At 38.9% G+C, this 22,188-nt stretch overlaps 1 protein-coding gene across 1 annotated transcript; it reads left to right on the top strand.

Moving 5' to 3' along the window:
• The first annotated feature begins 65 nt into the window (after positions 1-65).
• LOC129353282 (phosphatidylinositol 4-kinase beta-like) lies at positions 66-22,131 on the top strand. The gene is made up of 14 exons (XM_055022554.1): positions 66-257; positions 5,444-5,924; positions 6,921-7,414; positions 7,916-8,326; positions 11,430-11,657; positions 12,923-13,168; positions 13,557-13,663; positions 14,032-14,136; positions 14,574-14,697; positions 15,208-15,321; positions 15,430-15,581; positions 16,201-16,333; positions 16,416-16,536; positions 17,376-22,131. The coding sequence occupies exons 2-14, from the start codon at positions 5,459-5,461 to the stop codon at positions 17,555-17,557; spliced, it is 2,883 nt and encodes a 960-aa protein (XP_054878529.1). The 5' UTR covers positions 66-257; positions 5,444-5,458; the 3' UTR covers positions 17,558-22,131.
• Positions 22,132-22,188: the final 57 nt, after the last annotated feature.

Here is a 22,188-nt window from a genome sequence, read left to right as displayed (position 1 = left end):
AAGTTGCAGACTGTACCCAACGGTCGTCTTTACGGATCTTGCGTCACTGCTTCTTTAAAGCAGGGAGCAGTGAACGGCCAGGCCACGGAATCCCGGAGCAGATGGACTGTGACGGAACCTAAAAACACAGACCAGAACCCGCTCCACAACCTGGATTAAATACCGGGACTTAACTGGGGGGTTAAAACAGATTCAAACTGGATAATAACCTTGTGTTTAGGAGCTTTTGATCGGAGTGAAGGCGCTCAAGTAGCCGGGTAAGTCCCCCCTTTTCCTCGGTATTTTCACTACGTTTCACTTTTTCGGTTTTCGTTCCGGTTCTGTTTTTGCTAGTTTAGTTAAACCGCTGTTAGCATTGCGGCTTCTTCGGCTGCTCCGTCGTTAAATCCACGGGTGTGGGCCTTGTGTAGCCCGGTTATAGTCCTCCTTCCTCCAGTTTGTTTTCATCAGGAGGGAGCGGCTCTCCTCCTCCTCCTCCTGTCCTGCTGGCAGCCACTCTCCTGTATCTTCACAAGACACTTTCATTTCAAATTGATCCAACTTTTATTCTCAAAACGACATTTCTATCCTCATTTCTTCATATCCTATTGTCGGTTTGTACGGAACTCTGCATGGATCTTATATTTATTAGAAAAAAGATTAAAAATCAAATCCATAAAAATGAAATATCCATATAATAGTTTTAAGAATATGTATTTTATTTTGCCATTTTTAGTTTGAGTTTTGAAACTAACTCTTAATGTTGACAAAGAAAGAGTAAGTCTTATTTATTTTGACAAATATATACTGACAATTTAATCTCTTCGTAAAAAGGCGACTTTTATTTTGAAGAATATTCACGAGCTTTATTGTGATAGTCCATTTTTAACCGTATCCGGCCGCGGGACGTGGTTACCATGGTTTTTCCCACCTTTTTAACCACTGCAGGTGTGACGGGCAGAATATGCTTAGTTTAAACTCAGTAATCCAAATAAAATGGCCACTACTAAAAACCGCACGTTGCCTCAAAAGACATTTAATTCATGGTGATTTTTATATTTTTACTTTGATTATAATTTAAGATGTGTTGATGTACATGTAAATAACATTTTACGAGCTGAATTTGGTTGCTTATTTGCATTACAGAGGGATTTAACTGAAATCTAGCAACATTACAGCAGTAGTAGAAAGATAACCTGAAGGTAAATAACATTTCCGATCATTTAAAATGAGTTTAATTCAAGGCTGTTGTAAACATCTGCCAGCTACGTGCCGCCATGATGAGCTCCGCCACCCACTTGTGGAGACTGGGATGATATGAAAGACATTTTCCTGTTCGTCCATAAAACTTCACTAACACTAATTATGTAGTGTGCAGTCAATCCGCTCACCTGTATAAATACACCCGCTGTGCTCTTCCCCACTGTTCGCTCTGAACTGGTCACCAGGAAGCAGCTTCTGGAGGAGAATAGATCAGATACCGTACTCCAGTTATTTTAAGGCGCTTATTGGTCCCCTGAAAAACGACATAGACCCAGACATCATCATCAATCAATGAAATCATTCCAGGCCGAACTTGAAAACTGGACGTTATGCTGCCAACACTTAACTTTCGTCAACAACTCGGACAGAAGTGAGAGCTCCGTGCAATGCAAGTGATAACCCGGCCAGAACACTGCGCTAAATAATAACATAATTTAACGAAGTTTCGAGGCACATACATTTTCCTCGAGGAATTTTAATGATCGAGGTACTCGAATCACTCGAGGAATCGTTTAATTGTAATTTTTGTTCCGTCCAAATGAAATTTCAAACTTTAACCACATTATTACAAGGTTCATTTTCACTGCTCAGATGATTAATCGGATTTAAAAAGAGATGCAAATAAACAAATAATTAAATTCCTTTTTAAATAAGAATTTTTTTTATTTTATTGCCAAACTTGCAACAACATGACATTAATTTAGTAAATCTGAACCATGTGACGCTAAAAATTGATGAGTTTAAACATATTTACAGACAAAGTTGTTTAATCGTGAATGCACCATTCAAATAGTTAATTTTCTTAAACTAGTATGTTGGTTGATTTTATTTATTTATTTTTTTTTTAGCAAATGGCCTTTTTTGAGTCTGTGCATTCACAAGTTCACAATTAATTTATTACTAAATTAGTTTATGGTTATTTGAATAGTTGATTGATAACGATTACTCCGATTAATCATTTCAGCCCTGAAGTCAAAATAAAAGCATCATGAGAGAGATGGTAAAACGAACACAGGCTTCTCGCCACAAACAAGTTAAGTTTGTCACTATGAACATGTTTATTTAGGAATGTATGTTTTCTGTGGGTTGTTTAAAAAAGGAACATGGCTGACATGGATTTTACTTCCTGATGCAGAGTGGAAGTGACAGCTGGATTGTTGTGTGGTGGTTCTCGTCAGCGCGGCTGAGATAAACCTCACACTTTGCCCCGTGCTCCCTCCTCCATCGCTGCGAGGACGCTGCGTTCACTGAGTCTGTTCGAATCAGTCTCAGCCCCTGACCTCTGAACTGTTTCATCATTCGCTTCCCTGTGTGAAGTATCAAAGCAGCTGAAATCACATTAACTCTGGATTTAAACTAAGGCTGCATTTTAATAATTGATTATTCATCAGTTATTGTGACGATTAATCAGATAAATTTGGCACATTTTTCATTGAACCACTTTAACCCTTTTACACAATATCTGAAATGCATTAAAACAATTTTATGGATCAATTAATGAACATCAAAAGCTGCTTAATAGATTTTTTTTGTATTATTATTTCTTATACAATTTGAACCAGGTGAAGGTAAAGCTATCCCAGTTGAGTTCTCGGTAGAACATATTTACAGACAAGGATTGTATAGAGTCAGTTGATTATTTAAATAACAGATTAATCACATTTAATTGTTTTAGCCTTAACTTAAACATCTTAATCTTAGACTGATTAAATCTTCTGCCCACAGTTTAGGAAGCTTTTTTACAAAACAAATTCAATCGGATCTAAAATGTAGAATCAGCTAGAAGTGCTTTCTCCCTAAACAGTTCATTTAGTTTTAAAAACTATGAAAAAAATAATCAGCCACTTTGCTTTTAAAAAGCCCTTTAAATTGTTATTTACAACTCCTTCTATCTGGAAAGCTTTTGAGTCTTGCCAGGTTGTGTCTACACCCCATTGTTCTGGCTAATCAAGCAAAGTGAATCCGAGTGTCTGAACCCGAGTTCTGCAACCGGATCGGTCGGCCAGTGAGACCTGAGAGCCTCCTCAGACGTCACAGAAGAGAGCGGAGATCAGAAACAGCTGCAGGATGTGAATCCCAGCACGCATACAAAACACAAATCTGATAGAAACAATTTACAGCGAGTCGGCACTCCCCTGCGTAAACGACGTCACCGTGACAACAGCCTCCACATCTGGAAAGCATCAGTAGTGTGTTAGCTCAACACTATCTCCGCAGTGGGATGACCTCATGCCCAGCTGTGTGTGATCAGGGACTCCTTTAGGAAGATGAAGATCCTGAGGGTGTGTTCACACCGGCTCTGTTTGGTCCGCTTTAATTAAACTCAAGTCTGTTTATTTAGAAAGTCCGATTTGTTTGGGAAGGTGTGAACGCACCATCAAACTCTGATTTAAACCAAAGAAGCAAACTCTAGTCTATCTAAAAACTGGGGATGGTTCAAAAAGCAGAAAGTGGACTGCAGCGCAGCGAACTTTGGGTAATTAAAACCAAAACAAAAACATCGGCATAACCCTATTTGATACAAAATTAGAAATAAAAGACGCAAATAAACAATTCAAGTTCCTCTTAAGAAAATAAAATTTTTATTGGTTATATTAGTTCAGTTTTGGCTCAAATACTAAGTCTTTTTTTTAGCCTGCATGCTGAAATGAATAACTTACTAAATTAGTTGATATTTTAATAATCAATTAATTACGATTAATCCGATTAATCGTTTCATACCTAAAATCAATATAAAAGTTAATAGACAAGAGAGAGGGTAGACAAACACAAACCTCTCAAGACAAAAGAGAAACCCTACAACTGCTAAAATCTGACTCTATTTTTGTTTACATTTTGAGGTTTTTGTGTCGTTTCCTTCAGTGGTTCCTGGTGCAGCGCCCCCACAGGCGAGGAGAGGAATAGACTTTTCAATTAGTTTGGTTTTTTTCACACAGGACAGTATGAAAGTGAATCGCAGCAGCTGAAATTATAACAAACATTGCAATTTTAGCCTCCAATCAAACCGAGTCTACTGAAAACATCCATAGTCATAAAAAACACACAAAGAAAACAAAAGTAAGAGGCGTTCATTGACGATCTTGTCAATAAATCAGAGTTGTAGGTTTCCCTCGGTTTGTAGAGAGAAAGAATTGAGGAAGATTTAAAAATTCAGGGTTTTTTTTCTTTCTGGGTTCTTTCATCAAAAATTATTAAAATAATTAAAAATGTATCTTCAGTGAAGCTGCGTCTGAAAATATGGCTCTAAATGGGACGAAATCAAAATAAATGTTATTTTTTAAGCCTTTCAGAGGCTTCCAAGGCATCGTGGTCTGTAAACAAAAGGAAATGTGAGGGAGCCGTGCGCTGTGACTGATGAAACATTTAAATAGAAGCAAGACGCCTCCTCAGGCTGCAGACACACGGGGAGGATGATGATGGTGATGATGCACATCGCCTGCGTCACGCCGTTGGCACACCAATCCAGCATGGAGGACTTCCTGTCCTGCCTCCTGCAATGTTTGATGCTGCTTCACAGATATGGATCATTTCCTGAGTCAAATAGCAATTAGTTATATTTACTCAAAAAAAATTCACATGTAGGAGTATTTTTACTACGCTGTTATTTTATTATATATCTCTACTCTTATTTGAGTAAAATTTCTGGATTATTTTACCCACCGAATGAAAAACAAACATGTTTTAATCATAAATTCACCAGAAAAGACCTGCTGTTTCTGTTAAAGTTTCATCAGTTTCTTATTGACAGAAACTGATTTGGAAAAATTTAGCTTAGTTTGATTTTGTTATATTTTGTTCATAAATTATTGTCAGTTTGGTCTTTAAAATACCAACATTTCCACCTGAGTTTAGATTTTGATTTGATTGATGAAATAACTTTTAAATATTAAATGATTGATGTTTTGATCTCAGTACTTCAGTCACTTTTTACTCTTTAGTACTTTCTCAACTGGCTACTTTTTACTTTTACATTTTTTGAGTAGATCTATGTTGTATGATTATTTCTGATCCTGATTTGGACTCTTTAGGTGAACAGACCAGTTTTATTCGGATGATGGCAGAAAGTCGGACAGATCTCACATTTCACATTATTTGTTCTTGTTTGAAATAAATAAACCAAATAACTGGGCGAATGTTGCTACTTACTATCCAATAATATATTATACAGGCGTAATATTTACATTTTCTTTTCTTTTTGTAGGCCTTTCTTCCCAAAATGGCCGACACCGAGGTCTCCTTATCCCCGGCCCTCTGCCCGCTCCACATTAGCCCCTCCCACTCTGCCCAGCCGGCGCCGCCAACCTCCTCCTCTCCTACCACTTTCTCCTGTCCTTCTTCGCCGTCCAGTGCCTCCTCCTCCTCCTCTTCCTCTTCATCCTCATCCTGCTCTGAAAGCTCCTCAGACTGCCCCAACCACCACCACCATCACCACCATCACCATCCTCGCCCTCAGCTCCAGCTGCCGCCGCCGCCGCCTCTCAGTGAGCAGCCGTCGTCGCCCAGCGCCAGCCCGCGCAGCTCCAGCCCCAGCGGCAGCATCGGCAGCACCGGCAGCCTGGGCAGCAGCAGCGAAGGCATCGGCAGCAGCGGCGTGTCGAGCGGCGGCGACCAGCGGGGCCCCAGCCCGCTGCTGGACGTCATCTCCGAGGACGCCATGGAGATGGACCTGGTCGTCGATCAAGGTAGCGACTAACAAACAAAGCTTGGAAGTCTGAAGTTTCCGTCTGATCGTAAACTCATTTCTCCAGGATAAAGGTCCAGATTTACGGCTCCAAGCTGATAATTTTTAGCTGTAAACAGAAAGCATGAAACGATTTAATTAGATTTGAGGCAGCTGTAGCTATAAAACCAAATTAATTTAAGTCACAAAAATAAGGCATGTTAAACATAGGGCTGTCACAATAAGCAATAAATAAATTAATCACATGAAAAACTAAAATTAACTCAACAATTTACATTTGCAAGATTTATTGGTTTTGTCTTTTTCTACCATAAGCTGGTAGAAAAAGACCAGTCTTCAGTCTGGCTCTTTGGCCTCAACTTCAGACTTCATAATTCATTTAGTTGTTTTGTTTATTTTATTTTGATTTTTAAAATTTATTCCCGTTTTTGCATTATTTATTTAAGAACTGCTTGCTATATATTTGGCAGAAAACCCAAAAATTGCTGTCTTTATAATATACTTAGTTTGCTAAATATTTAGCAAATTAGTTAAATATTTAGCTAATATGAATCTTAGCTTTCTGAACAGCAGAAGTGTAAACTAAATATTTAGCTCAACTAGAAATGCTAGCTAAATATGCTAAATGCTAGTATACTAAATATTTAGATTCTTACAGAATTGTGAGGTAGATATTTAGCAGGGAACTGAAATATTGAATGCTCTTAAAAGCAAAAGTGTGAACTAAATGTTTATCGTCTTCACTAAATATTTAATTTGAAAGATAAACATTTATTTTTTAAACTAAATATTGGGCTTGTGAATTAAATATTTAGTTTGACGTTTATGAAAGCAGGAATAATGTGATGAAAGTATGACCTTGAAATTTGAGCATTATTTCTCTATGACCTCCTAACTAAACCATATTGTTGCGTTTATATTTAACGTCGCCGACTTCATGAACGCGATGAAGAAGAGTTGCTAACAGGTCTTCATCTACTTCCTCCTCTTCCTCCAGTGATTGACCCTGAGGTGGCTCTCAAGGCTTGTCAGGAAGTTCTTCTTAAAGTGAAGCTGCTTGACAACAAACAGCAGCAGGACGACCAGAAGCAGAACCAGCAGCAAGCGGAGACGACCGACTGCTGCGGCCCGCCGTGGCACGTGAACCCCGACGCCAGCTCCATCAAAGAGGAAGAGGAGGAGAACGACGACGAAGGACAGAGAGAGACTCCTGCCGTCCCGAAGCAGACGCCTCCTGTGGCGCCGTCCGAGTCGCCTTCGCCGTCTTCTTCCAAGCAGTCGTGGCTGCTGCGGCTGTTCGAGTCGAAGCTGTTCGACGTTTCCATGGCGATCGCTTACCTGTATAAGTCGAAGGAGCCGGGCGTTCAGGCGTACATCGGGAACCGGCTCTTCAGCTTCCCGGACGGCGAGGTGGACTTCTACCTGCCGCAGCTCCTCAACATGTACGTCCACATGGACACGGAGGTGGGCGACGCCATCAAACCTTACCTGGTGAGTCCACACACACACACACACACACACACACACACACACACACACACACACACACACACACACACACACACACACACACACACACACACACACACACACACACACACACACACACACCCACCCCCCACACACACACACACACACACATCTGGTGACGCCGCATTACGTCACAACATAAAATGTGGCTTCAAAACGTAATAAAACATCGTTAAAACTTCATTATGCAATAATCAATGCAATATTTAATAAAATCCTTGAGTGTGTTTTATACTTTCTGCCACCTTATGTAATAACATTATTTCATTTATGCTGACATTACAGCATAGATCTGGCAGGAAAGAAGTGCATATTTCCATCTACAATGGGCTTAATATGCTGTCTTACATTTCTGTAAAATAAACTAAAACGCTGACCTCAAGCTATTGATTTTCTACAGCTTTTTTCATTCGCACCATAATTTTGGCGTTGCAGAAGCCAATCTTGTGATCTGTTCCTCAGGTCCACCGCTGCAGGTCCAGCATCACCTTCTCCCTGCTGTCCGCCTGGCTGCTGGGCGCCTACTCCTCCGACATGCACATCTCCACGCAGCGCCACTCCAGAGGCACCAAGCTCAGAAAGCTCATCCTGTCTGACGACCTCAAGCCGCGGTCGGACGAGCCCCGGTCCGTTTCAGGGTCCGTCTCCGACAGCCCGCTGCCCTCGCCGCCCCACCGCCACCGCCGCCACAACAGCAGCAACGTGGACGCCTGCGGCTCCCCGGACGGCCCCGACCATGGGGACGTGTTCGTCTCTCCGTCCAGGAGAACCCACCAGAGGTCCAAGTCAGACGCCACCATGGCGAGCGGCTTCCCCGGCGCTGGGCTCAGGCGGGCGGGCAGCAACCCGAAGGTTGAGGCTGTCCATGAAGAGGTGAGAGATTTTCACGTCAGGACAGGTTTCTGCTGCTATAAATTAACAACAACCAGCAAATCACCACAAACACTTAACCAGTATCTACAGATAATATTCAATAATTTCACTGTACTTCAGAACTGCACAGCATTCTGGGAGTTGCATGCAGAGGAAAGCTTAAACTGTCGGGGCTAGCTAAGGCTAAGCTAAGGCTAAGCTAAGTTGGTAGAATTTACTAACTCACTCACTCTGGTTACCTAGCAACCCACTCATTCCTTGGTTACCTAGCAACACGCTGCGGAGTGACTGGCGCAGCAGCAGTTTACGTTTTCACCACGGTAACTGCCTAAAAACAAAAATGATCTCATGGAGCTAAAACTGACAAGTTTTCAATTTTAGCCGTAAATATTAAAAATACAATCAATAATTATTGATATCGACTGATATGAATCGCTTATAAATGTTTATGAGCCGTATTGTCCAGGCCTAGCGAGCAGTCATCATTTATCGTAAAATTTTATTATCATAAGGATTTTTATTTATTATTGTCTCAATAAATTGTAGATGATGATGCTTTGAAAAACTGACTTTAGTGGAAATTGGTCTTTTTTTAGTATTTTTTCCACGGTTTGTTCCACAACATCAATAATAACTATCAGTAAATTTGAAAATATGATTAAATGTAGTTATTGTGTGCAGTTTGACTTAACTACATTTCCACAATTTCAAAAATGTGTGTGTGTGTGTGTGTGTGTGTGTGTGTGTGTGTGTGTGTGTGTGTGTGTGTGTGTGTGTGTGTGTGTGTGTGTTATTTAACATTAGTGCAATATGGAGGAAGTTTTGCAGACATTTTGTAATGGAAACGCTGCCGGTTTGGATTCCAGATGTTTTTCACGTTGCACAAAATCTGCAGATGATCTAAAAGCACCAGGAACAAACTGATTCTGAAGGAAACTCATCCAAAATAAACCCCAAACAATCCAAATGAAGCAGGAAAATCTGATGGTTGTCTGGTTTTTAGCGGATACAGACGGTTTTAGCTGAAAGTAAACACGAGTCAACTGAGGAAGGACAAACTGGTTTCTATTTAAAGTTTGCAAAGATGTCAAAAGATAAATGTGTGTTGTCACATTCCAGGTTGGCAGCTTGGTCACATCCTGGTTCAGAGCCAGACATTTTCTGTGACGTGATTGGAGAAAATACCGACTTAAAGAAACAACTGCTCTCATTTTTGTTCTCATTTTCCACTTAATCTGAAATTTATTAGTCGATTGCGGTTTGGAAAAGCTGAATCTGAGAAATAAAGCTCCTGCATTCTCTGCAGCTGAACTTTTGAACTGCCGATAAGGAAAAGCTGCTCTGTTTGATTTTGATCTCGCTTCCTTTGCCGAACTGGAAAGAAATTCAGGTGCAGATTACAGAGTAACCAACCGAGGCATTCAACTGAGAAAGTCAAACGTTTTGTCTGAGTTTGGCCGCAGACGTAAAGACGTTAGGAATGTTTGCTGCTTGAAATGACGGACTGCGGCTGTCAGCAGGTACTTTCAGGTTCAGCTTGTTTAACTTGCAAAATAAAAAGGAGAGGGACGGACAGCTGGCTGGGGGACGGACGTGTCCAACTGGATGTTGATGCAACAAGATCCGAGCTGCGTCAAACATTTGTTTACTGTGGGGCTTCAGGAAGGCCCGTTCCCCTGGCATCAAACGAACTCCTGGTTCGGAATCAGATACAAAGTTTGGCTTTAAAGCTTCGCTCTGATTTGGTGCAGCCCTTTCTTTCGACTCTTTGTCTTTTAATGCTGACGGGAACTACAGAACTGTGTTTTCCGTCATCTGAAATGCAGTTCTTCTCTGTTCATCTTGTACCTGAAAGGCGGAACCTGGATTTTTGAAACTTCCTCTTTTGTCTCTTTGCATCACAAAGAGATGAAAGTGGACTGGAGAGAAGTTCAGAGAGAGAGGAACATGAGACGCCGCCGCCGCGCAACATAAACTCGCTGTTGTGAAAGGAGTGGTTGCCATGGAGACGGAGCGGCGGAGGTGGTTGGGTTTTGATAAGACGAGTGTCTTATTGCGGCGGGAAAACGCAGATGCAACAGATGCCAGACTCCATTTAAAATATTCATGATGAAAATGCAAACTACTCTTAACCAGCGAGATTTCTCCCTCTTTTTTTTTTTATGAAAATTAACATTTGAGCAATAATTAAATAATTTGTCAGACGTTAATTTCCTGTTTCTGGTTGTTGCACAGTTTCTTCTTCTTATCATTTGGTGGTGACACTCTGAAGATGTTGCAACAAAAAGGGGCCGAGATAATTATTATATTACAATGTTTGCAGACAGTTATTCTTCCTGAAGTACATTTGAGTTCAGTGTTTGACTTTCAGCCTGGTTTGGTCTGAAACAAATGATGCAAAAACTAAAAACACTTTAACCAGAATTCATTGTATTGTCATCGAGCACGAAAGAGAGCACAAGAAAAGTTTGAGTTTATTTGCTGCAAAGCATTGTACAAATTTTTGTTAATAACCATAGAATATACAAAACTGGTCATGAATTTATGACAATAAATCGCAATAGACACATAATCAATATTAATAGATAATACATCTGATAGAATATTAAATAATTGATCCAGAATAAATTAAATTAATGTACATAATTTTTTTAGATACTTCTGAAAAGAAAATGAGAAATTTTCTAAACAAAAGTTGTAAAAGTTTTCAAGAAAAACATAAAATTTTTCTTTAATTTCATAAACTTTCTGGACAAATTTCAAATGTCAGAATCTTTTAGAAAAAACATGAAAATTTGAGTTTGAAAAGTTGAAAATTTGCTGGAAAAACTCAAATTGTAAGATTGATCTTATAAAATGTTTCAAAACTTTGCCAACTTCTGAAATATTTCTGAAATTTGTCTCAAAATTTGAAAGTTTTATGGGAAATTTTTGAGAAATGTTTTTTATTTGTTTTGGTGGAAATTGACTCTTAAAAAAAAAAAGTTTCCCAGTCAAAGACTTGAAACTGTTGTGCTCATGTGGCGTTAGAGAGGCGTGGCAGAGATTATCGGGTCGTTTTATTGATTTGGTTCCACTTTGTGAAATCTGAACCTGTTTGCAGCCGGAGCGTCTCCGTCCTCAGAGGGAGTTCGTCAAGTCTCTGTTCTGCATCGGGAAGCGTTTGGCCACGCTGCCCACCAAAGAGCAGAAGACGCAGCGGCTGATCTCGGAGCTGTCGCTGCTCAACCACAAGCTGCCGGCCCGGGTTTGGTTACCGACCGCCGAGCAACAGCACCACGTCTGCCGGGTCCCGCACACCCAGGCTGTCGTCCTCAACTCCAAGGACAAGGTCGGTTCAGAAGCCCCCTTTACTCTGAAGTCCCCAAGTAAAATATAGAGCAACAAGAAGTCTGAGGCTTCCTTTAAATGATTTAAACTCATTTTAATTTTGGGCCAGATTAAGATTATTAATGTTCTTAAAGGGCCGGTTCTGCCATAATTGATAAAACCCATTAACACACTGCTATAATATTAACAATTATCTGTCCCTTCATTTAAAATTAAATTATTCTAAACACCTTTTAAACATTAATCAAGGAATTTGTTTTGTTAAAATTACTTTTTAAATCACAGATTTTGTGCTTACGTATGACAGTAAGTATGGCTTTGTTTTACTCACAATATCAATGATGAAACATAACCAGGTCAAAGCTGAAGCAACAGGTAGTTGAAGAAAGAAATACTGCCACCTGTAGATGGGAGTTGGCATCACTTCAATCCAATCGTTTTGATGTTCAATCGCTGGATTTTCTATTCACAGGAAATTGCGCAAATTGAAATGAAGAAAATAAATTTGCGTGCCATTTTAACAGAAAAAAAAACCCATTGTACAAATGTGTTTCAGTCTCCTGTTTTGTAGTGAAAAACTTATTAGATATTGTTAAAATATTAATAAAAGGTTGCATTCAATGGGTCTTTTTTAAAAGTAACTGACATTTTTTCACATCAGTCCCTCCAAGATTTTGTGATTGTTTTTGTAATTTTTGTGGTAATTTAGAAATATTTGCAAAAAATATTTAGCAATATTTGAGCTTTTGTGTGACTTTAAATGTGACTATTTTATTTTTTTGTTGCTCTGCGTATCATTCACAGACTTTAACTCGAACTCAAGTGAGCAGCAGAGTATCAGAAGTAAGAAATAGTGCCACCTGCAGGTGGGAATTGGCATCGTTTGAACCGAGTCATTTCTACATTAGAAGAAAACCTGTTGGAGGTTTTAAAAGATCCAGCAGAACTCGGGCCAAATATCCAGAGGTTTAGATTAAAGCCTAAACCAGAAAAGATTTACTGGAAATAGTTTAAATTTGATGCTTTTTCTAGAATCTGAAGAGTAATGGACTCATTAGATATGAATATATTGGATGTGCCTGCTGCACTTTCCAGCTTTTTTACTGTAAAAATGTGAAGACCAGCATCATTTTCTTTCCACCTCACTGTTATCCAGCACTTTTTGTTCTCCCACATAAAAAACCCCCCATCTGAAATACATTAAAGTTTGTTAGAAAAATGGTAAAAATATAATGAAAAACATCTGTTGTGTGTTTGTTCCTTCAGGCTCCGTACATCATCTACGTGGAGGTACTGGAGTGCGACAGCTTCGAGACGTCTCCGGTTCCCACGCGGATCCCGGAGACGCGGATCCGCTCGGCGCGCTCAGCGGAGAACCTGGACTGCGGCACGCCCGGTAACGGCAGCAGCATGACCTCGGAGCACAGAGCGGGAAGTTTCTCCACCGTGCCGAACTACGACAACGACGACGACGCCTGGGCGACCGACGACATCGGACAGCTGCAGGTGGAGGTAACGGCGTTCAGGCTCCTCTACGACTGCATTTTTCACTAATCGATTATTTTGCAGATTAATAAGACAGAAAAAAATTATTTAACAATTTAGCCTTTTTTTATGCAATATTAAAAATGCATTAAGAGGCAAATAAACAAATAATTAATTATTTCGACAAGAAGATTTTATTGCCTAAAAATTCAATAAAGTAGCTCTTTCTGTTCGTTTATATTTTTGTGCAGTTTTAGTTTAATGATTGTGTTGTGAAAATCGCCTTTTCTGAGCCTGTTTACTCCAGTTAACGATTAATAGATCAGTTGATAATTATTCAATAGTCAATTCATCAGATTAATTGTTTCAGCCTCAGTTTGTTCATGAGGAACTATGAATGTTTTATCTTTTTCAGGGAGAGGCTCAGACCAGCAGCAGCGACAACATCAGTCAGTTTTCCGTCGACAGCATCACGAGCCTGGAGAGCAAAGAGCCCGTGTTCATCGCTGCTGGGGACATCAGGTTCGAGTCAAACTCCAGGCCCGGGGGCCAAACCCGGCCCGCCGTGGCTCTTTATGAGTCCCTCCTGACTCCGGAGGGACTCATAAATAAATCTTTGTTTGGTTTTTAGCTGGACAACACTAAATTTTATATCAATAAATCAATTCTGTGATCACAAAAATTAAGGTAAAATCAACAGATTAAAGCATTTTTTTCATGCTAATGCTTCAGAAGCTGTGTTTCCATTAGAAATGTTCAATTTCTGAGATTAATTTGTGTTCGGCTAAGGTAAACATAAACACAATTTTGAGCTTTTGGCGTTTCTTGAAGGCAGTGAAGAAGCGTCGTTTGATTGGTTGTCTGATTTCTGCCTCCATGTTTGTTTTTAGACGCCGCCTGTCGGAGAACCTCGCTCAGACTCCGACCACGTTCAGGAGAGACCCGGAGGACCCGTCTGCCGTCGCCCTCAAGGAACCCTGGGAGGAGAAAGTCAGGTTGGTCCTCTAACGCAGTCTTTCTCAAACGGTGGCTCCTGGGCGCCCCCTGGTGGCCCGCTAGGTACTGCATGTAAACGACCATTCATTAGCCGTGAGCTCAAGGACAATGACCATTCATTAGCCGTGAGCTCAAGGACAATGCTACAGCTAGCTTACCAAATGATTGTGTTTGATGATAATAATAAATAAATGGAGTAAAGTCGGGTCACTGAAAAGGAAAACTGAAGAAACATTTACATTGATCACATTTACAAAGAAAATTTTCAGACTTTTTTGTCAGTATGAGCAAAGAAGACAATACTTTCTTTTCAGATTGTATACATTTAGATGTTATTGCAGGTCAATTTTAAGTTTGTGTTAAGTAAGTTTGATAAACGCTGCTGGAAGCCAAACTGTCTCCTCACCGGAGTTTTCTTCTTCTGTGGTAACGTCAGGCGGATCAGAGAAGGCTCTCCTTACGGCCACTTGCCCAACTGGAGGCTGCTGTCGGTCATCGTGAAATGTGGCGACGACCTGAGGCAGGAGCTGCTGGCCTACCAGTTCCTCAAGCAGCTGCAGGTAAAAAGGCCCAAGTTTCAAATCTCCGCCTGGATATTTTTGGTTTTGTATGAAGTTCTTTAAAAGTCATGTGAGTAAATATTTTTTGTCCATAACAACTGGAACTTTCAATATCTAGTAGTTATTTTTGCAACTTACCGTCTATTGAAAGCGTTTCATCAGATTAAACCGAAGACAAACAGCGGCGGGAGTGAAATTACCCGATATTGGCAGGAAAGCTCAACGTCTCACCTTTCAGAATCCGTCGGACATTTTCCTACAGTGTCAGAGTTATAGTAGCAGAGTTAATCAGTTAATTGAATAAATGATCAACAGATCAATCCTCCACTTTATTGATGCTGCGTCCAACAGAAAGAGCACTGGTTTTCATGTGTTGATAATTTAAATCTTTTTCAGCTGCAAAAGATGAAATGTTGTATATTTTTAAATAAAATTGAGTTTTTAATGTAATTAATCAACAGAATAATTGATAACTAAAACTGGTTTTTATGTTTTTTTTGTGACTTTCAGTCCATCTGGCAGCAGGAGCGAGTTCCTCTGTGGATCAAACCCTATAAGATCTTGGTGATGTCATCAGACAGCGGGATGATCGAGCCCGTCCTCAACGCCGTCTCCCTGCACCAGGTAGGCTGAACTTTGACCCCCACAAAGCCCAAGTCTGACATTTAACTGTTTCAGTGTTTTTGTGGACAGTAATGTGACCATAAACTGATTTGTGTTCGTTTTGATCAGGTGAGAAAGCAGAGTCAGCTGTCGCTGCTGGACTACTTCCTGCAGGAACACGGCAGCTTCACCACCGAGGCGTTCCTCACGGCCCAGAGGAACTTCGTCCAGAGCTGCGCCGGATACAGCCTCATCTGTTACCTGCTGCAGGTCAAGGACAGGTGAGGAGGAGCAAAACAAATTCAGCTTCAACTTAAAGTAAATGGATTAAAAATGAAATCTCTGAATTTTTTTCTACCATTTCTTATTTTATTTGGAGTTTTTTTGTTGCTTTATTTTTCTGAAAAATACATTATAAACAAAATATTGGCTTTTATTAGCCAGAATATTAGCGTCATGCTGCGAGAATATTTGTTTCATTATGAGAATATAATCAGATTATTAGCAGAATAAAGACACATTTTTACCAGATGAACTTCTTTAATTACGAGGCAAAAATGGTTTTAATGAGGAAAAAAAAGCTTCTGAATTTATTAAGATTTAACACAAATAGATAACTCTGTGAAATAAATTTCTGTCAAATAGTTCAGAATGTGCAATATATGTAACTATATTTCTAATTATAAGAGGAAAAAGCATAGAATTAGACTGAATAGATCGTCACAGACTTCCAATCTAGAATTTAATTCAGTTTCAGGACCGATACAGATATTGGTATCGGATTGGTGCGTCTCTAGTTTTCTTTCCTTTGCTTGTGAAAGTCGGTTCAGGATCATGTTTTGGTTCAGAATCATGTTTTGGTTCTGATCGACCCGTTCTGGTTTTCTGTAATCTGCAAAGACACAATGGGAACATCCTGCTGGACTCTGAAGGCCACATCATCCACATCGACTTCGGCTTCATCCTCTCCAGCTCTCCCCGGAACCTCGGCTTCGAGACGTCCGCCTTCAAACTCACATCAGAGTTCGTAGACGTGAGTGGAACCCTCTGGGAGCTGGGAACCAGTTTATTGAACTGGAAAAGCTTTTAATTTGACAGATTTCCTTTGGTTTCAGGTGATGGGCGGCCTCGATGGAGACATGTTTATTTACTACAAGATGCTGATGCTGCAGGGTCTGATTGCAGCCAGAAAGCACATGGAGAAGGTGCTGCAGATCGTCGAAATCATGCAGCAAGGTAAAAATAAACCGTGAAGCACCTTTTATTGCTGCAATATTAACCACAGTTATGAAGCAGCTGCTTTTATAGCTTCTTTTATTGCACAGCGGCTTGTTTAAGCCTCACTAAAACAACATTTTATGACTTGAGCTGTAAAAAAACTGATTTAATTACTTTATCATCCAAGAGTCAGTTTAGAAATTTGAAGGAGTAAATGAATAAGCTAGTAATAAGATACAACAGTGGTGCAATCAAAATAAAAAGTGAGTTTTATGAAATGTATTTTAAATAAAACTGGAATAAATGTATATTAGCCAGATTGTTTAGAGTAGGGGTGTCCAATGTGTGGCTCAGGGGCCATCTGTGGCCCTGAAATTATTTTATTCTTCCAACAAAGAGCAAAATCTTTTGTTTGTTGTCTCAACATATGTTCATTTTCCAATGTAAGCTAATGAAAAAAATACTTAATTAAATAAATAAATAATAATAATTAAAAAATGGCTGCAAAAAGATACAACCGTGCATATTTGAAAAGCAGAAGTCGAGCCTCCTGCAAAATGAACAAGAATGTAGCAAGTGGTTTCTTAATGACGAGTCAGCAACAAAATGGTCATCTTTTCCAGCAGCCATTGTACAGTGGTAAAACAAATTCTGCTTGGGTTGCTAGGCAACAGTTCAGTATGACTCAACATTCCGGAGATTTTGAAAGGACTCGTTTTCTAGACACCAGAAACAGCTGAGCTGGTTTATTTTAAGCACTTTGGTTGATTTTAGAAGCAAGTGGAAATATAGAAACTGTTCAAAATGTGAATTTTGCGTAATAGATTTTCTTTAATGTTTTGTTGTTTTGGGTCCAGGCTCCCACCTGCCCTGCTTCCACGGCTCCAGCACCATCCGGGGCCTGAAGGAGCGTTTCCACATGTCCCTGACGGAGGAGCAGCTGCAGCTGCTGGTGGAGCAGCTGGTGGACGGATCCATGCGCTCCATCACCACAAAACTCTACGACTCCTTCCAGTACGTCACCAACGGCATCATGTGACCTGTGACCCCGGCGGAAAACACACACAAAAACAACAACACCCGCTGCTGCCACTTCCTGTTTGGGATTCAGGAGTTACTGTGGCAACGACTGGATTTACTGGATTTTGTGATTCTTCTGGAATCGGATGGATCTGATCTGGTTTTTGTTCGGATCTTGGAAAAATGCAGAATCTGGATCGTTTTCAGATCACAAACACTAAACGTGTCGGACGGCACCGGACATGAGTTTACTGTGCTGCTGGACCTGAACCACTTCTACTGGACTGGACTCAGAACCAGAACCCCGGTCCTGGTGTCTGGGCCAGTCGACGGTTTTAAAGCTGTTGCTGTGAAACGATCATTTCATCATGAAGGATTTTGTTGTTTATTTTCAGGAACTTCCTCGAAACTGTAATTCGGACTCCAAAGTTGTGAGACTTGCGACTGAAAGGCGGTTCTGTTTGGGCTCAATCTGGACAAGGAACCGCCTGACCTTGAAACGAATCAAGTGCTTTACAAAATACCACAACTCTACGTAACATCAGCAGATTTCATGACTGGAAAACAGAGGAACTGGGTTCAAAATCATTTTTTAGCCTTAAATGTTCAGAAGTGTTGAAAATAACCAAAAAGGAGAAAAAGTTTCTGCTGCGCTTATTAATAATCTGCAAGAAATTATATCAGCCAGTTGTTCCCTGTAGTAGTAAAGTAAAAAATATCCAGATTTATTTATATGGAAAGTTTTGACCACTTATCAAGCCCTTTCAAGCTGAAAAACACAAAAATCTTCCTGTATTTTTCTCATATCTTGCACAAATATCTTACGTTTGTCTTATTTCATGTGAACCAACTTACAAGCATCGTTTGAGCAAAATATAGGAGCTTGTTTCACTTATTTTGATGAAAAAATACAACTTCCACTGATTATTTCATTCATGAAACGGAGACAATGTAAAGCGAACTGGAACTGGGTTGCTTGGCTGAGGTTGCTGTGAAATATAATCTGCCAGTGGAACCAGTACTTTTTAAAATCAAAATAAATGAATTATTTACGTAAAACAAGCTCTTATAACTTACTAAACAGTTACTTGTATGTTGTTTTTTCTCATTTCACCAAGATTTTTGCACTAGAAACTAAACAAAAAAATACTTTGGAAGATTTTGTGTTTTTTGCAGTGCATGAGAAAATCAAACTGGGCAGCGAACACCAGCAAGCGACCGAGGAAATGAATCGGTCTTTGTTCTTACAGAACAGCAACACTAACGCGGTAAAAGCACATCAGGAGCTGAAGGTTGTTGGTGTTAATTTCTGGATTTGTTCTCTGGACAGAAAAGAGACTTGAATATGTTTTTGTTGCCTTTTAGTTGGTGTGTGGGAGTCATTTTGTCTCAGTGGGATTCCCCACAGTGGTATTTATTTCACCAGACAGACATCACAACTGCAAAATCTGTTACTAACAGTAATGAATTAAAGCATCGACTTCTTAGAAAAGAATCGTATTTAAACCTAAAACGCAAAGTGACTGTAGATGCGAAACATGGCCTCCCTGTCTGCAAAAGGTTTAAAGCTGCATATTGTTTCATGACCAACAGAGGGCGACACTTCACAGGAAAGGAGTTTTTAACAAGCTGAAGATTTTGCTACAATGGCGTATTAGAGCCAATGTAGATAGAAAAAAATATATCTATTATTTTAGATTAATTGTGAAGAAATTAAAAAAGAATTCTGAGTTTCAAAGTCAAATTTGCTTGAAAAAAACTTAAATTCTGAGATAATTCTGAAATTTTGAAGAAAGTAACATTTCAGAAGTTTTTTTTTCTGCTAAATTTTAGTTTTTTTCTAGCAAATTTTTTGCCTTTTCAAACTTAGAAATTACATAGCTTTTTCTTAGAAAATTTCAGAAATTCTTTTGGGGTAAATTTACCGAATTATTTTTTGTAAGTTTTTTTCTATCTACAAAGGCGCTAAAACACCGTTGTTGTTTGCTACGATCTTATAAGCTAAAATAATACTAAGAGATGGTTTAACCGAAATGTTTCGTTCATTTTGGGTGAAAAGTAACAAACCACAGTTTTTTTTTTTTTTTTTTTTTTTAAGGACTAATAACTTTAATAAACTTAATTCACTGCTAACTTTGTAGATGTTAGCAGTGAACAGCTACAAAGTTAGACGTTCATTGCTAACATTAACTTTGTAGTTAGATGTTAGCTACAAAGTTAACATCTAACTGCAAAAGTTCGTTGTTCGTTGTCGGTCCAAACCAAATTTCAGAAGAATAACTACGAAATTTTTAAAAATTCTTATCAGATTTATTCTGTTTTGGGGAAAATGCTAACATTAGCTAAAATTTAAAGCATTGATTGAAAGAAAAGATGAAATCAAAGCTCGCTCTTGACTCTTGTTTACCTTCAGTTGATGCTAGCTGCCTGCTACGTCAACAGATAGCCTAGCTTGTTACAGTTACATTAGTGTTGTAAATTTAAAGCTCCACATTCTCTTCCCTGATTGGTTAAAACGCTTTCCTCTAACCAGAGCTGAACAATCAGGAGGATTGGTATTGAGGAGCTAAAAGGATTTTTAAAGTGACGAGGGATTTTCTGGACATGTCTAAGTGTTTGTTTTGCTTTCTTTTAGTAACTGTCCATGAAAATGTTGTGATATTGTCTATTTTCAGTGTTGACAAGCAGAAACTTCAGGCTCATCTAATGTTAGCCGGCTTAATTCAGAGTCCAGAACACAAAGTATTTATACAACACAACAAAGTTTCCTCATGTGGTTCAGTATTTGTTTCGTTAAAATGTGTAGCTTTACCAACATGAATGAAAATTTGAGAAGTTACTCGACTTGCTAGCAGATTTTGGGCCGAGTTTGAATATTTCTCTCATTCACTGTAAAACAGACTTTAGGCCACTTTTAAATTTTGTTAGCATGTTGCATCAAATATAAGAAAACATTAATTGTAGCAAATTATTAGCATACATTGCAAAGGTTCATGGTCAGTTCATAGTTCATATTGTTTATAATTAGCATATTTAAGATTGTATAATGACATTTTCCAAGTCAATTTATGTCTTTACCATTTTAGCCCCTTACTACCTCTACAAGCAATCAAATTTATGTCCGTTGTGTACAAATTAAATTCTTTGTTTATGCGGATGAGAAGTTATAAAAACCTGAAATATAATCCACTTTAATCATATGTAATTGTAGCTTTTATATTGTCAGCCATTTTTTTCCACTAAGAAAAGCTAAAAACTCCAACAGTGCAAAATGACTAAAAGTCGTTTTCATGGTTAGACATTTTTATGATCAGTTCAGAAAAATGTCCCAAATTTGAACAACTACATTTTATTCTGAATGAGTGAACAAGGTGAGCTTAGCCCAAAAGGTGTTAGCATGTTTACCATGTTAGCTAGCTAGCTGTCTGAAAATCAGCTTTCATCGTGAAGTCATGAAACGGCTCAACGTTGATATTTAACAGTTTTATAATCTGGATGAAAGTAATGAAACTGAAGACATTGTTACAAAAATGATAATTAGCATCCATTTGCTAACAGCAGTTAACATTTGTACATTTGGTTTATTTATTAAATGATAAAACATTTTTCATGTTTTCACTAAAACTTCTATGTGGTAAATTGATCTTGTTGTTGATAAACAACTATTCTCTCTATTTTCATCATAGTCAAGCTAGCCCTTTATTTGGCTAATGCTAAATTGCTAGCAAGAATAAAGTTAACTAAAATTTAGGTTTGAGGTACCAAATATGATTTAAATTTCCACTTTAATGAATCAAACTCCTCAAAACTTTTTGAACTTTAATAAAATGAAATTCTTGCTAGTTTATCTCAGAAATTAATTTTGAAATGTTATTTTCGTTGTGAAAACGAAGACTGATGCTTGCTCTACTACACGTTTAGGTCACTTTGTGTGTTTTTATTTATTTTTCCAGCCATATTTTCTGTGAATCTCTTCCAGAAATAATCAAACGTTTCTTTCTCTGGACGAACATCGTGGCATAAAGCCGATGGTGCTGAAAGGCGACTGAAATTCCAGTTTTCCTGAATGTTTTTTGTTTTTGTTGGTTCAACCACTATTGAAGGAAAAGCACAGATTTGTTGTGAAAGCAGCATCATGTTACTTTCTGCTAACCTTAAGCCTCTTACTTTATACATAGCTGTGACTAAAGTTTACCAGATAAGCAACTGAAATAGCAAACCGTCTTTGTGATCTTTTTTGTGTGAATATGTTTTCATGTAAAAAAGAAAAGTAAAAAAATAAGAAAGATGCCTTGATATGTACAGAGCAAACAAACTTATCAATGCAACCAGAGGGACGAATGTTTTTAGCCCTCATAAGTGCTTTTATATGGGATATCTGAGCGGATCGGAGCCAGTTTTGCTACAAACTCGCTCCAATGCGTTCAGAACCTTTCATTGCCTTCGTTGTTCCTTTCATCAGCTCTCCACACTTTCAATGTGAAACTTTAAGTGCATTTATTCTAAATATGTTTTGTTTGAAAGGATTCCTCGTTGTTTCTAACTTTCTGTCATGTCACTAAATATATTAAAGACATCTTGGTCGAATCTAAACATTTTGTTCTGAGTTTGACTAGAAAAGTTGCAAATGTGAAAATCTTTGACGGTATT

Source organism: Poeciliopsis prolifica, unplaced genomic scaffold (assembly GCF_027474105.1).
Source record: "Poeciliopsis prolifica strain line A6 unplaced genomic scaffold, Auburn_PproV2 SCAFFOLD087, whole genome shotgun sequence".
Taxonomy (NCBI): domain Eukaryota; kingdom Metazoa; phylum Chordata; class Actinopteri; order Cyprinodontiformes; family Poeciliidae; genus Poeciliopsis; species Poeciliopsis prolifica.
This window is presented reverse-complemented; position numbering and strand designations above follow the sequence as displayed.